The sequence below is a fragment of the Lipotes vexillifer genome, unplaced genomic scaffold (genome assembly GCF_000442215.2).
Source record: "Lipotes vexillifer unplaced genomic scaffold, Lipotes_vexillifer_v1.1 scaffold408, whole genome shotgun sequence".
In the NCBI taxonomy this organism is placed as follows: Eukaryota; Metazoa; Chordata; class Mammalia; order Artiodactyla; family Lipotidae; genus Lipotes; species Lipotes vexillifer.
In genome coordinates this window covers 1,128,765-1,141,605 of record NW_006787469.1, presented here as the reverse complement: position 1 = coordinate 1,141,605, position 12,841 = coordinate 1,128,765, and the positions used below count along the sequence as shown (strand labels likewise).

The window sequence follows — 12,841 nt, the reverse complement described above, 5'->3', positions numbered from 1 at the left end:
GTGCGGGGTGGGGGTGGGGGGGTGGGATGGGAGATGACTGGTTCCCATGATCCAACTCATTACCGCTGTCTGCCCTGGGCATGTGTCTGGAGGCACAGAGCAGAAGAAATGGCTGCTCTGATGACCTTAGAAGCCACCATGTCCTGGATAAGGCCTGTTGACTCAGCAGCACATCATCTGAATCATAAATTGGAAGCTGTAGGCCCTGCAGGAGTGGATAATTACACCAGACACCACAACTGGCTGCCACCCCTGCTGTGATGTGAGTGATTCCTCAGGCACAAGGCTGTGTGTGGAGTCTGTGTACTGTGTCATTGTGTGTAGGTCCGTTGTGTGTGTGAACCTGTGTGTGGGTCTTGGGGTCTACGGGTGTGTGTCTGGGTGACATCCTGACTTCCCGCCTCTCTGGGATAGTAAGGCTCCTCCCCTTCCCCCCTGGAGCAGGGACCTAGTCCTTGGACTGGGGAGAAGCTGGGAGAATGGAGCAGGGGCAGGAGCAGGGGTGCGGGAGGGCTCTGGCCGCCTTGCGAGCAGTGCTGCATCTTGGAGAGGAAGGACGGGAGGGGAGCGAGGAGGGGGAGAGTGTGTTGGCCCCCGGGAGGCTTCCTGGCATGTGCAGAGGGAAGCTGGGTACACCCACCGTGGCTCTGGCCTGAGCAAGACAGCCGGCAGGAGCCTCGTGCAGTTTCCTCTGCGGGAGCCCACGGGCCGAGGGTGGCCGAGGGTGGCTGTCGGCGCAGTTGTGTCTCCATCGGCGAGGAGGGTGGGGGCGGCCGGGGAACCTGGGGGGAAAGGGAGCCTCAGGTCTGGACTCTGTCGTCACTGAGACCGTGACGGGGTGGGGGTGGCCCCACAGCTGAGCAGTGTAGTTTGAGTCCCAGGACCTTCCTTGGGCTTAAGAGGGCAGCGTCTGTGCCAGTCATGGGGTCTCAGGACTCCCGCCCACACACCCAGGTGCCCTACCTGAGCGGAGCGGCTGGGCCGAGCACCCTCTCAGCAGAGCACTCAGCTGGGAAGCCCCAGGGTCTGGCTCGGAGCTCTGGGCTCAGACTGGGGGCTGCAGAGCCAAGGAAGAACAGCAGTCAGCCTGGCCCGGGGGTTGGCCACCTACAGCAGCAGACTCCATGCCTGCTCCTTCCTACCCCCAAGCTGATGGTATTAAGAGGAGAGGCCTTGAGGTGACTTCTTAGCCTCCAGAACTGGGAGAAATAAATGTCTGTTGTTCAAGACCTACCCAGTCTGTGGTATCTTTGTTATAGCGGCCCAAACGGTCTAGTCTAAGAGGCACCTGCTTCTGGCGGCTCCGCACACGCCAAGCCTTACCCACGCTGAGAGGCAGCCCAGGCCCAGCGCTCGGGGGCAGGTTCCCCCAGTGCATCCGGCCTCCTGGAAGACAATGCCGATGGGCTCAGGGAGGCTTAGCCTGGAGAAACTCAGGTCCCTTTGGGATTCTGGAAGGACAGCCTCAGGGAGATCCCAGGGGAACAGACACAGTGTAAGGAACAGAGCCAGGAATCCAGAGGGACTCCCAGGTGGGGCCCCTAAATGCTCTCTCCACACGGAGCCTGTCAGACCACAATGATGAAAGATTTCTGGTCTAAGGGGTGCTTTCTGTGTATTCCTCCTAGCAGTAGAGCTGGGCTTGGCCACCGTCTATAAGACACCCCAAGGGAGGTGCGTTCAGAGCTGTTTGAAGACTACAAGGTTAGAAAAGGCCTCATTAGCAGAGCAGAGCATGGGGAAGCCCATGAAGATCCTTGAGGGAAGGGCTCAGGGGAGTCAGACTCCAAAGTGGGTGAACAGAACCGGGAGGCTGTCAGGGCATCAAGCCTGGCTCCGCTTCTACTAATTAGCTATGTGATCTCTGGCAAGTTGCTTACCCTCTCTGGGTCTTAAATCGAGAAAGAAAACTCCCACTTACCTCTCAGGCATAGAGATAGTAGATGTGAAACTTCCAAGGACACATCAAATGCCAGCAGCTTGGGGCCCAGGGAATCAATGCCCCTCAAGCCCGCCCCGTTCCCCAGGCTTCCCCTGGAGCCTGCCTGCCGCGCTGCTCGGGGCTCCATGCCAGCTCTCTCAGCCTGCCCTTCGGATGGTGCTGCAAACGGTCTCTACCGCAGGCAGCCTGCCGCCCAGTCATGAGCCCAACTGCCTCCAGTGTGGGGGTACTGCTGCCTCCAGCCCCCTCAGCTGCCCTTGGGGGGCTGTGCCTGTCGAGTCAGCGTGTCTCTCCCCCGACATGGCCCTCACCTTAAGGGGAAAGTGTGTTTTCCATCTTGATGATCCCTTGGCCTCTCACGCTGGGCTTCTGCGAGGTCAAGGGTGGCTGTGGAAGCCGCGTTCTGAGGAGAAATGAGCGGTAGAGTTTACCACGGCTGTCTCTGCTCTTCCCTGTGGGTCCTTCTTTGTCCTCTGCCCGCCCACCCACTGCCCGGTACCTTGGCTGCCATCCGCTCGTCCTGGAGCAGGCTCGGGCAGCCGCCCCCCAAGGTCCCAGGGCAGCCGTCCCTGGGGCTCACGCCGGGCTGTGGAGAGAAGGCGTGAGGCTGCACCAGCCTCACCAAAGCCTGACTGTGTATCTCCAGAGGCTCCCAGGGAAAGGACTGGACTGGACCAAGGTGCCCACGGGAAAGAGGGAGCCAGGGGGTAAACTTCCAGGGAACCCAGGAAGAGGAAGATGAGGGGCCCACCCCCACCTGGGCGAGGACAGGAGCTGTGAAGTGACCCCGGGGAGCCAGACTGTCCAGTTGCCACGGTGGGCACCACAACTCGAGCACCCCAGGCCCCGCTGCCCTCTGAGCCCTCAAGGGGCTCTGTGGAGGGCAGCTGCCGCGGAAGGAGTTTCCGGGCACTTCCCTGGCTCCTCCCAGGCAGGAGCTCCTACGTAAGCTCCAAAAGTCCCCATGGCAGGGGCACCCTTTGCATCCTGAAAATGCAAGATGGGGCCCAGGAAACACTGTGACCAGCTTAGAGGCCAGGGGCCCCCTCTGGAAGGTGGGCGAGGCATCTAACCCTCCCCAACCTCCTCATCCCTGGGGACCCCCTGGTCCCTGGTACTGCAGTGCTGGCTCGGGGTGTGGGCTTCCTACCCCGACGGTCCCTGCCGCGCTCTCCAGGGAGACAGTGGTGGCGAAGGGTATGCGAGGCCCGACGGGGACACGTGGCTGCAGCTGTGCTGTCTCGGTCAGCTGTGCTCCAGGCCACCAGCTTCCCAAGGGCTCTGCTGGAAGGAGGTCAGCCCGCTGCCACCTCTCCCGGCTTTCAGCTCCTTCATCTGTGGCTTCTGTTCCACCTTCGGGAGGGGAGCCAGGGGAGCCAGGCCAGGGCTCTGGGGGCTCCATGCCCCAGCCTCTCCTCCCCACGTGCCTCCCACCCAGAGAGCCCCCGTGTCCTCACTGTTCTTCATCTTTTCCTGCTCCAGCTCAGGAGACTTCCCTCTCATCCCAGTGCACACGGCGCCCTAGCCTACCTGGAGATGTGGGCGACAGGATGTGACAGCCAGCAAGGGCAAGAATAGGGCTTTCCTGAAGGGTCAGATGTGGGCTCAGCGCCTGGAGAGAGCCTGACTCTCGGGCTGAGACCAGGACCGCCCCCCGACATGGGCGCCCAGGCCCCTATCGCCCAGTGCACCCTCATTTCAACCTCCGCTCACCCCTGCCTTCCTCTGCAGTTGAGCAAACTTCTCCTCCTGGGCAGCCAGCAGCTTTTCTAAGTCCTGGTGTCTGCGGAGCAGCCACTCCACATCTGACACCGAGCGCTGGGGAGAAGCAAGCCAGGGTGTGGCCCAGCCCTCGGGGGTGCAGAGAGCCATTCCCTCACCCTCTGCAACCTGGCCGGGGGCCCAGGGTGCAGGGGAGCAGCAGGATCTGCCCTTGGCTGTAGCTGCCAGACGGTGCGGCCAGCTAAGGGGCAGGGCCTCGACTCACCCTGCAGTTGGGGTCCAGCAGGAGGTCCTCCCGGCAGGCCAGCCGGGCCTTGGCCTGGTCCAGCCACTGCTGAAGCTTCTGCAGACACCAGCTCCCCTCACAGCGCTCCTGGTGCAGGGCCCAGGCCTCCCTGAGTGCCCGCGGCCGACCGTCCAGCTCCTGCAGGCACTCTGTCATCGGGGACGGGACGCTGGGGGTGAGATGCTCAGGCAGAGCCACGGGGTGCGGCAGGGCTGGAGCACCCAGCAGAGGTGTCGAGGGAAGACCGTGAGGCCTGGACCCTCCCCGTCTCTGCCCCCCTCTCTCCGCCCCCTGCCTGGCCTTCTGCTCCTGCTCAGGGTTCCGAGGCCTTGGGTAACTGGGCTGTGCGCCCAGCTCAGCCCCAGACCCATCTCTGTGCTCGTGCCTCCAGGGACATGAAGCGGCCATTGTCCACCGGCTGCTGCCCTTCCTGCTGTACATCCTGGGCTTGACGGCAGTGCCCCTTGATTTGTTGCCCCAGCTCCTCCAGCAGCTCCAGGAGCCGCTCGGTCCCAGACACATCCCCAGCCAGCTCCTCTGAGGACACCAGCCCCTGCTTCTCCTGAGCCCATGCTCTGCGGGGCAGGGAGGGGAAGCTGCTATCAGGGCCAGGAGGGCAGACTGGGGTGGGGGGCACGGCATGAGCTGCATAGGGAGATGGGGACTACAGCCCCCCAAAGAGCTGGGGTGACCCCCGCCCTGCAGGGCGGAGCTGAGCCAACAGCCGGGGCAGGATGCCACCTACAGCAGTTCCCGACAGCGTCCGAGGAAGGCGTGGCCCTGGGCAGCCTCCTCCAGCTGCCGACCCCGCTCCTGGACCTTCGCATTCAGGGTGGCCCAGGCCTCCTGAACCTCAGCCAGTTGCTTGGCCAGGCCCTCCTGAGCCACAGGGTGTAGCTGGCCCAGCTGGCAGGTCTCCATCTGCACCTGGGCCACCTCCTTTTCCATCGCTGCCAGTTCCCCCTGCAGCCAGAATCAGGCCTTACCCCCTGGCAACCCGATGCCTGCTCCTTTTCAGGGAGCACCCGTCCTCTCTGGGAAGTCCACCTCCACAGCCTGGGCATGCAGGACCTCCCTTCCCACCTCTGGGGTCCTCTTACCCAGGGGAGGAGGTCAGACGGGCAGCCGACGGGGCGTGGACCCTTACCTCCAGGCATCAGTGCTGTTGCTGCAGGGTCTGCACCGGCACCGGGCTGCGGCCACAGGCATCTCTTGCCACCAGGGCCACCTTCTCCTGCATCCAGCCCCGGAGCTCGGCTGCTACCTGCTCAAAGCCGCAGACCTCACGGGCCATGGCCAGGTTCTGAGAGAGGAGGGAGGGCCTGTTCCGGCCAGGGTCCTCTCTCCCTGGAGATGTAGCCTTCCGGGCCACTTCCTTTTAAACAAGGAGGTCCGTGGGGCTTGGTGACTCGTTCATGACCACCGGGTACAGGAAATGTCCCAGATGTGGCAGCTGCTCTGTGAGTGTGTGATGTTACTGATGACGGGGTAGGGCCCTGGGGTATTCTGTGAGGAGAGGGTCTTCAGTGCCCAACTCATGAGAGGGGCAGAGGTGGGGGCTTTGAAGCAGGTGGGAATGAGTCCACAGGAGGGAGGACGTTCTTTTGGGGGCATCTGGCTGAGATGAAGAGGATCGCCTCAGGAGGCTGCCTGGCCAGGACGCTCAGAGGCGGCGTCCCTGGGCTGCAGGCTCTGTCAGGGGCTCGGGGACCTGGACTGCTTTTCTAGAAACTGCCAGCTGTGGCTGAGAGCAAAGGTCGTGGAGAAACGCTGAGGTTGTCCTCAGCACACAGATCCACTCAGAGCATTTAGATGAGAAGCGTGAATGGCTGGAGCGATCTTGCGCAGTTAGCGGGTGTGCTGAAGGACAAGAGACCAACGGGGCCTGTGTCTTAATAAACCTGAAGCCTATGTTTGGAGGGGGCTCTGGGGGCGCGGGTCAGGACCTGGCCAGACATGTTTCCTGTTTCTCCCTGGAGGTGTGAGCTGCACCAGGGGGAAACCAAATCGGTGGAGAGACTCAGAGAGGGCTGGAGGTGGAAGACTTTACGACTTTTGATCTGCTTGGCACTGGGAGTTGGAGGCAGCCACCTTGCTCCACACACAGACACACAGACACACAGACACGGTGGGGCTGCCTGTCCCTGGCCCAGGCAGATTACCCAGCTGTCCCAGCCCCTTGGCTGCCCCTGGCTGAGACTGGGGGCACCTACCTGTGTGCGGGTTTTCACTGCCCGGTCCAGTCTCTCCCAAATGGCCTCGATGTGACTCCGCTGCCCTTGGATCTGGGGAGAGCACCTGGGTGCTGCCCATCCCAAGGAGCCTGCCTGCTTCCGCAGGGCCTGCACATTGGCCTGTCCCAGGCACTGGACTTCCTTTCTGAAAGCGTCGAACTTCTCTTCCAGCGCCTGCAGGGTGTAGGGCCAGGGAGGTCACTCTGGAGGTGGCGTCCAGCAGCTCTCAAAGCTACTGAAGGGCTCGGCAGTATCTGCCACTTCTGGCGCCCCTTGGCCCTGCGTCTAGGACCACGGGGATTCTCCCAGAGCCCCCCACTTCCTGCGCGGCCCCTCCCCCTTCCCCGCCCTTGCGCGCCACTCAATCCACTGTCCTCCAGGTTTGCTCAGGAGTGACTCACCTTGACGGCCTCCAGGTCCTGCCCGTAGTCCTGGGACTCGGCAGAGGCCACCTTGCTGGCCAGCCAGGCGCCCAGGAGCAGGGCTTCCCGCTCCAGTTGGTGGAGCTGCAGCTGCTCCCAAAGGCCTTGCCCCCTGCCCTCCGCTCTCTGCAACAGCCCCGAGTGGGTGTCCCTCACTGCGAGCATCAGGGCGAGCAACTTGGGGCTGCAGCAGGAAGGACAATCCGCCTGGAGCCCTTCCTCTCCAGGCTGGACCGGCCTCGTGCCTCTGTAGGGAGAGCCCCTCCCTGCTCCTCCCTATTTGGGTCTGGCTCCAACGCACATTTCTGGGTTCTGCCTGCTCTCGAGGAGGGCTGCTGTCTGCTGCAGCCTCTCGATGCGTGTGCTGAGCCCCTCCAGGTCTCTCCTGGTGGCCTCCAGCCACCGCAGAAAGGCCTGCGTGGCCTCGGCACTCTGGCCTAGATCCTCAATGTCCCGTTCTTGAACACAGCCCCATTCTTCCAGCCAGGATTCTGCCTCTGGGAGCTGGGGTGACATAGAGGACAGGTTTCCCTGGGCGATACCCTCCAGGGCTCCCAACTTTGAGTTCATGGCCTCGAGATTTAGAGCAGTGAGTGGTTCTCAACTTGGCTGATGGGGATCACCTGAGAGTTTTAACAAGTGGCTCTGCCTGGCTCTCACCCCTTAAGATTCTGATTTGGTCTGGAATAGAGCTGAGTGTCAGCACTTCTTAAAAGTTCCAGGTGATACTGATGTGAAGCACTGATTGAGAATCATCGGTTTAGAAAAAACAACCAAACCAAACCAAACCCAACCCAGTGGGCTGTTTCCTGAGAAACATGCTGAAGGAAGATCTTGGGGGCAGGAGACAACTTAGTGGAGGTGACAGAAGATGCACAGAGAGCCCGGAGCCCCACCTCGGGGTTACCTTCCAGCCCTACCTACCCTACCCTCTGGGTGTCCTCATGACCAACCCCCACCCTTTCGTGCCCCATCACACCCCCTCACTTCCATCAGGAACTGCTGGGCCTCCTGAGCCTGCTGCAGCTGCTGTCGCCTCTGTGCAGCCTCTGCCTGCAGGCGGCCCACGGCATCCTCCAGCTGCAGCGCCTGGGCAGCCACGTCGCGGGCAGCAAAGTGCCCCGCCTGCACCAGCTCGCACCCTGTGCCCACCGCCGCCCGGGTCAGAGCCTTGGGGCTGCTTATCTCAGTCTCCAGGTTCTGCCAAGTCGGAGGAAGACAGGGGATGCTCCTGGGTGCTCCTGGGGGGACCTAGAGTCATGTCTCAGGCCCGGTGGGATCCCACAGCTGCCCCCAGAGAGAACCCTGCCCCTGTGACCACCAAAGAATCCAGGGAGAAGCTTCCAGCCCCAGGCAACTGACGACGGCCCCGCCCCTCCCACTGGGCCCACACCTGGCACTTCTCCTGAAGGCGCCGCAGGGCGCTGGGCCTCTGGCCGCAGTCCCAGGTGGCCGTCAGGGACAGCTTCTCCCGCACCCAGGCCATCTCCTCGTCGGCATCCTTGAAGGACTGCAGGAGGGGGCTCTGGGCCTCCAGGGCTGTCCTGTGCTCCTGCAGGGGCGCCTGCTGGCTCTCGAACCTGCAGCAGTGGAGGGCAGGCCCGGGGCAGGGGACACCCTGGTCGTCAGGATCAGGGCCACACTGTGACCCACATACCAGCTCGCCCGCTCTGTGCCCCTCACCGTGGGCAGGGAGGGCCCCGAGGAGCTGAGCTGGGGGGCAGAGAGGAGGGACGGCTTTACTGCTGAAGCAGCTGCTGGGCCTGCTCTTCCACAGCTTGGGCCAGGCAGTGGCCTTCCCGGACAAAGGCCTGTGCGTGCCCGGCCTGCCTGTCCAGCTCTCCCTGAGCCCCCAGGAGCTCGTCCAGAGCGGGCTGCTCTGGGCCCCCGATGGGGGCTCTCAGTTTGAGCTCCACGGGCTCCAGCCACTTCTCCAGTTCCTCCACGCTCTGCCGGAGACGCAGGGCCTGGGGTAGAATGTGAGGTGGGCACGAGGGGGAGAGTCTAGAGCTGCACCCAGCCTGCTCCAGGGCCGCACAGCCTCACCTCACAGGCCTCCTGTAGCTTGGCTGCCTTCCTCTGGCAGTTGGCCTGTAGCTCCTCCCAGAGTTCTCTCAGCTCCTGCAACCACTCCTGCATGGTCTCTGAGGATGTGAGGCCATCCCGCAGCAGCCCCTGCCCCTCCTACAGCCACAACATGGCACACGCCTCGTGGACTCAGGACTGCTGGTGTCAGGGCACTCATGTTGGCTCCAACCACCAGCCCCACAGCTGCAGAGTCTGTGTGCTAGCTGTGTGATCTTGGGCAAGTTCCTTAACCTCTCTGAGCTCATTTTCCTTATCCATGTAATGGAGATAATAATGGGTATTTTGTTTAAATGAGATCAAACATTTCAAATACTTAGCAGGGTACCTTATATCACAGAGAGGCAGCCTGGGGCCAGGGCCTGCTCTTGGCAGGTGGAAGAGGCTAACTTTAAAAGGTGCTATACTTTGACTCCTACACGAACAGGACTGCTGGCTACATACCCTGACTCTGTCCTCTGATGTCTGTCCAAGAGAGCTGTTAAAACCATCACGCCAAAACACCATCTTTAAAATTCTTGAAAAGGCACTATTTTGGGAGGGTACCCAGGGAAGCCACTGCGTCTCATGGCCCTTTGGTGCTTAGCACGGCGTCTGTATGCAGAAAGCACTCGAAGGTCGGCCATCCACGGCTGTGATTCAGAGCCAGCTGCCAGGGCTCTGTGGGGTCACCCCCTGCTCTGGCCTGTAAGCCCATCCCTGGTCCCCAAGACCTCACCGTCTGCAGCCTTTGCTGGTGGTGTACACTCGTGTCCTGCTCGGCCACCGCAACTGTGCCTGCAGCCCGGCTGGGTCCTGCCAGCCCTCTTCCAGGACCACCAGGTTCTTCTCCCTCAGCCATGCGGCCACCTGGGCACACCGGGAGGAACAGGCCCTGCTGCCTAGGGCTCTCCTTTCCCCTAACCTCTGGGCTGCCCCGAGGAAGAGTGGCTTGTCCTGGGGGCAGCCCCTTCTCTCACCACAACCACTCCCCACGCCGGTCAACCTCGTAGGAACCCTGCAGGAAGGGCTGCAGCTGCCCGAGCTCCTCCAGCTGGCGGCGACGGGTCCTGGCTTGCTCCAGGAGTGCCTCTTTCCTGCCGGAAGGAGGGTGTCAGGGCCTCAGGTCTGCTCACTGGGACCTGGAGCTGCTATGGGTGTGTGTGTGTGTGCACACGCAGCACGCACACACACGTGCATAGGTGTGCCCTTCCAGCCCAGGACAGCCTTTCTTGTATATCAATATACCCTGAGTCTGTCTCCTCCTGCTGGGGCTGCCAAAGGGTGTGGAGGGCAGGGGAGATGCAGAGAGTCTCGATGGAATGAAAACAGCCCCCTAGAGGATGCCAGAAGCCTGAGAGGGAGGGGGTCAAGACGGCACTGTCCTGGGGGACAGCCGGGCCTGCCAGGAACCACCTAAGGGGACTCGGGGGTGGGCAGGGAGTGTTGACAGAGACCAGCAAACCAACATTTTCCATCTGTCAATCAAAGACCTCGGGTACCCAGGTGGGGTCCACCTGCAGGGAAGAGGAGGGCATGGCCGCCAGGGCATCAGCCCAGGAGCCACAAACACAGTGGGCCCTGGTGGGCTCTCTGGGAAGGACGGAGACCCCCACCAATCTGGAATCCAGCTTTTGGCCAAATCTGCCTTGATCTAAACGTCTGAGGGGCTGGACGAGGCAGCTGAACCAGATGGGCTTTTATGTGGAAAAAAGGCAGAGACTGGCGTCTCATAGCTGTGCCGGCTTCAGTTAAATGAGCATAAGAAATATGCCAACCCCCCCTGAGTGCCAGGCACCACACCGGGACATCAAGGATTCCTTTCTCATCCTGACCACAACCCTAAGGGGCAGGTATTTTTATCCCCTCACTGTAGACACGAGACTCTGTGAGGAATCTGCCCCAAGTCCCGCTGTGAGAGGGCAACACAGAAACTCAGTGCTGTCTGGCTAACTGCTGTGCTCTGGTATTGCCATTTCGTGAGGTCATCTCTCTTTTAGTTTCTTAAGCATGTGCTTCTTTTTAAAAGTCCCCTTTATCTCAGCTGAGTGACCATGTGCTGTTTGACTCCATAACAGGTTGACACACTGCAGGGTCAGGAGCGCTGGGGCCCTGGCACCTGAACTCAGCCCTTGGAAAAGCCTGGTGAGCCCAGGCTAAGGGATACAAGGGCAAGGGAAGAGCCTGATTGCCTTTGCCAGCCCACCCACGGCTCCCGCAGCCAGAGCCAGAGGTACCTCAGGAGCATGGCCTGGCACCGGCCCAGGGCACCCTGGGCCTCGGGCTGTCCACCCTGGTGCAGGCTGCGGGTGGAGGCTTCTAGCGCGCTGACCTTCTCCGCCTGTGCCTCCAGGTATCGCTCATGCATCTTCTGCTTCCACAGCAGTGTTTCCACATCAGGCAAGGAGTCCTGGGAAGCGATACTGTCTACAGGGTTGCCCCCTCCCAGTCCCAAGCTATCTACTTTCCTACCAGACACATCCCCCCGATCCCTCAAGGCTGTATCTGGCTTTAGGGCAGCGATTCTCAACCAGGAAAGGCATGGGGGATAAGAGTCAAGTGTTAGAATTTCCAGGGCAGGTGGAGCTCCTCCACATAACAGGGACACCCTCTCCTCTGCACTCCCAGTAAGGCTACGTCAGCACAGGAAACGGCCCCTGATCACCCTCTGAGGACCCCCATGAGTCAGGCTTGCCTGCCACAGGGGTTGGGACAGTTGTGGGAAAAGCAAACCTCTGGGTGTAAGGAAGTGAGGGGGGCAGAGGAGAGAAGGGTGCTGGGAAAAGGAGGCAAGAATGCGTCAAGGGCCACAGGCTCACACTCTGAGATCCCACAGAGGGCCCAGCCCCAGATGCATAAGAACTGCCAGCGATGGACGGGTAAGCCACCGCTCAGTGACTGACGTGCTTGAGGGTCGGGAGATGCCCTTGGCCTGGGGAGCTCTGGCAGCACTGGCTGGTTTGATCTCTAATGCTGCCCTGGCAAACACTCCCTCACTCCTGCTGGGCACCTACCCCGAGACCCTCACTGGCTGGGCAGGCTTCCAGGCTGCAGAGCCAACTTTCCACCTGCTCCGCAGAGCTCAGAGCCAGCTGTTGAGAAAGGAAGAGGCAAGAGCAAGTGAGCAGAGGGTCCAGTCGCTGCAGGTGGAGTGAGGCCCAGTGGGAAACCAGGGACCTGGGGCCTGGCTCAACAGAAGGAGTCCACAGCAGGCAAGATTTGCCATGGGTGAGCTGAGTGGTAGGTGGTGGGTGGTGAGTGATGGGAAAAGCCCCTGGCACGGCAGCCTCTCTGGCTTTGACTTTGACGAGGGGCAGTGGGTTTAGTACAGGCCCCAGGGGTGGGGGCGGGATGGAGGCTGCTACCTGTAGCTCCAAGGCCTGATGCAGCTGGAGCTGGTGTTCCTGCCGGGCCCCTTCCAGGCTGTTCAGCTCCACGCACTGATGACCAGCCGGGGCCTGGCGGATGTCAGGGGTGGGTGGGTGCCCGGCGGCAAGCAGTCGTTGCCCAGTGCTTCGGGCCAGGCTGATGCTGTCTGTTTGGGCATCCAGCTCGGCCTGTAAGAGGACTGGGCTCAGATCCCAGAGGCTGAGGCTTCCTGAGAGGGAGGGAAGAGGCCCAGTGGGAGGGAGGAGAGGTGGGGAAGACCACTGAGGGGGTTAGAGGGAAGAGGAGAAAGGCAGAGGTAGCCGACGCAGAAAGAACCCAAGAGAAAAGTGGGATCACAGTAAGGGGGAGGCCAGAGAGGAGGCGAGATCCCAGGAAAGGCCTCAGGGTCTGGGCCACTCACCTTGCGATCCTGGCATTCCTCCAACATGCTCTGGACATCGCAAGGCTGCTGGGGGTGCTCTGGGTGTCCATCTCAGCTCGCAGCCTCTGGGCCCAGATCAGCAATTCCTGCAGCGTTGCCTGCTGCTTCTGAGCTTGGTGCAAGGCATCCACCGACTCCTTCCTGCCACAGGGTTCATCAGCTAGTCCTGGGGCCTCTGAGCCCCTTTCCCCCGCCAGTGCCTTCTGTCCCTGAATCCCCTCAGCCAAAGAAGGGCCCATGGGCTGGGAATTAATAGGGTGGCGATACAGATGGTTATTAGAAGGATGGAGAAAGACTCTTAGGGAAGGGTGGGGATTGAGACGCTGCAGGGGATGGGTCAGCGAGAGCAGTGAGGGAAAG

General features: G+C 61.5%; 1 protein-coding gene across 1 annotated transcript in view; it reads right to left on the bottom strand.

Moving 5' to 3' along the window:
- Positions 1-3,187: 3,187 nt before the first annotated feature.
- Positions 3,188-12,841, bottom strand: part of SPTBN5 (spectrin beta, non-erythrocytic 5) — a 44,068-nt gene continuing 34,414 nt past the window's right edge. Inside the window, 21 exon segments of the mRNA XM_007460201.1 lie at positions 3,188-3,295; positions 3,656-3,760; positions 3,930-4,105; positions 4,335-4,525; positions 4,696-4,913; positions 5,098-5,253; positions 6,164-6,358; positions 6,586-6,790; positions 6,908-7,110; positions 7,594-7,806; positions 8,000-8,186; positions 8,350-8,573; positions 8,653-8,790; positions 9,410-9,456; positions 9,459-9,540; positions 9,677-9,767; positions 10,908-11,080; positions 11,685-11,762; positions 12,036-12,227; positions 12,461-12,516; positions 12,519-12,622. Coding sequence (XP_007460263.1) covers positions 3,188-3,295; positions 3,656-3,760; positions 3,930-4,105; positions 4,335-4,525; positions 4,696-4,913; positions 5,098-5,253; positions 6,164-6,358; positions 6,586-6,790; positions 6,908-7,110; positions 7,594-7,806; positions 8,000-8,186; positions 8,350-8,573; positions 8,653-8,790; positions 9,410-9,456; positions 9,459-9,540; positions 9,677-9,767; positions 10,908-11,080; positions 11,685-11,762; positions 12,036-12,227; positions 12,461-12,516; positions 12,519-12,622 — 3,142 coding nt within the window.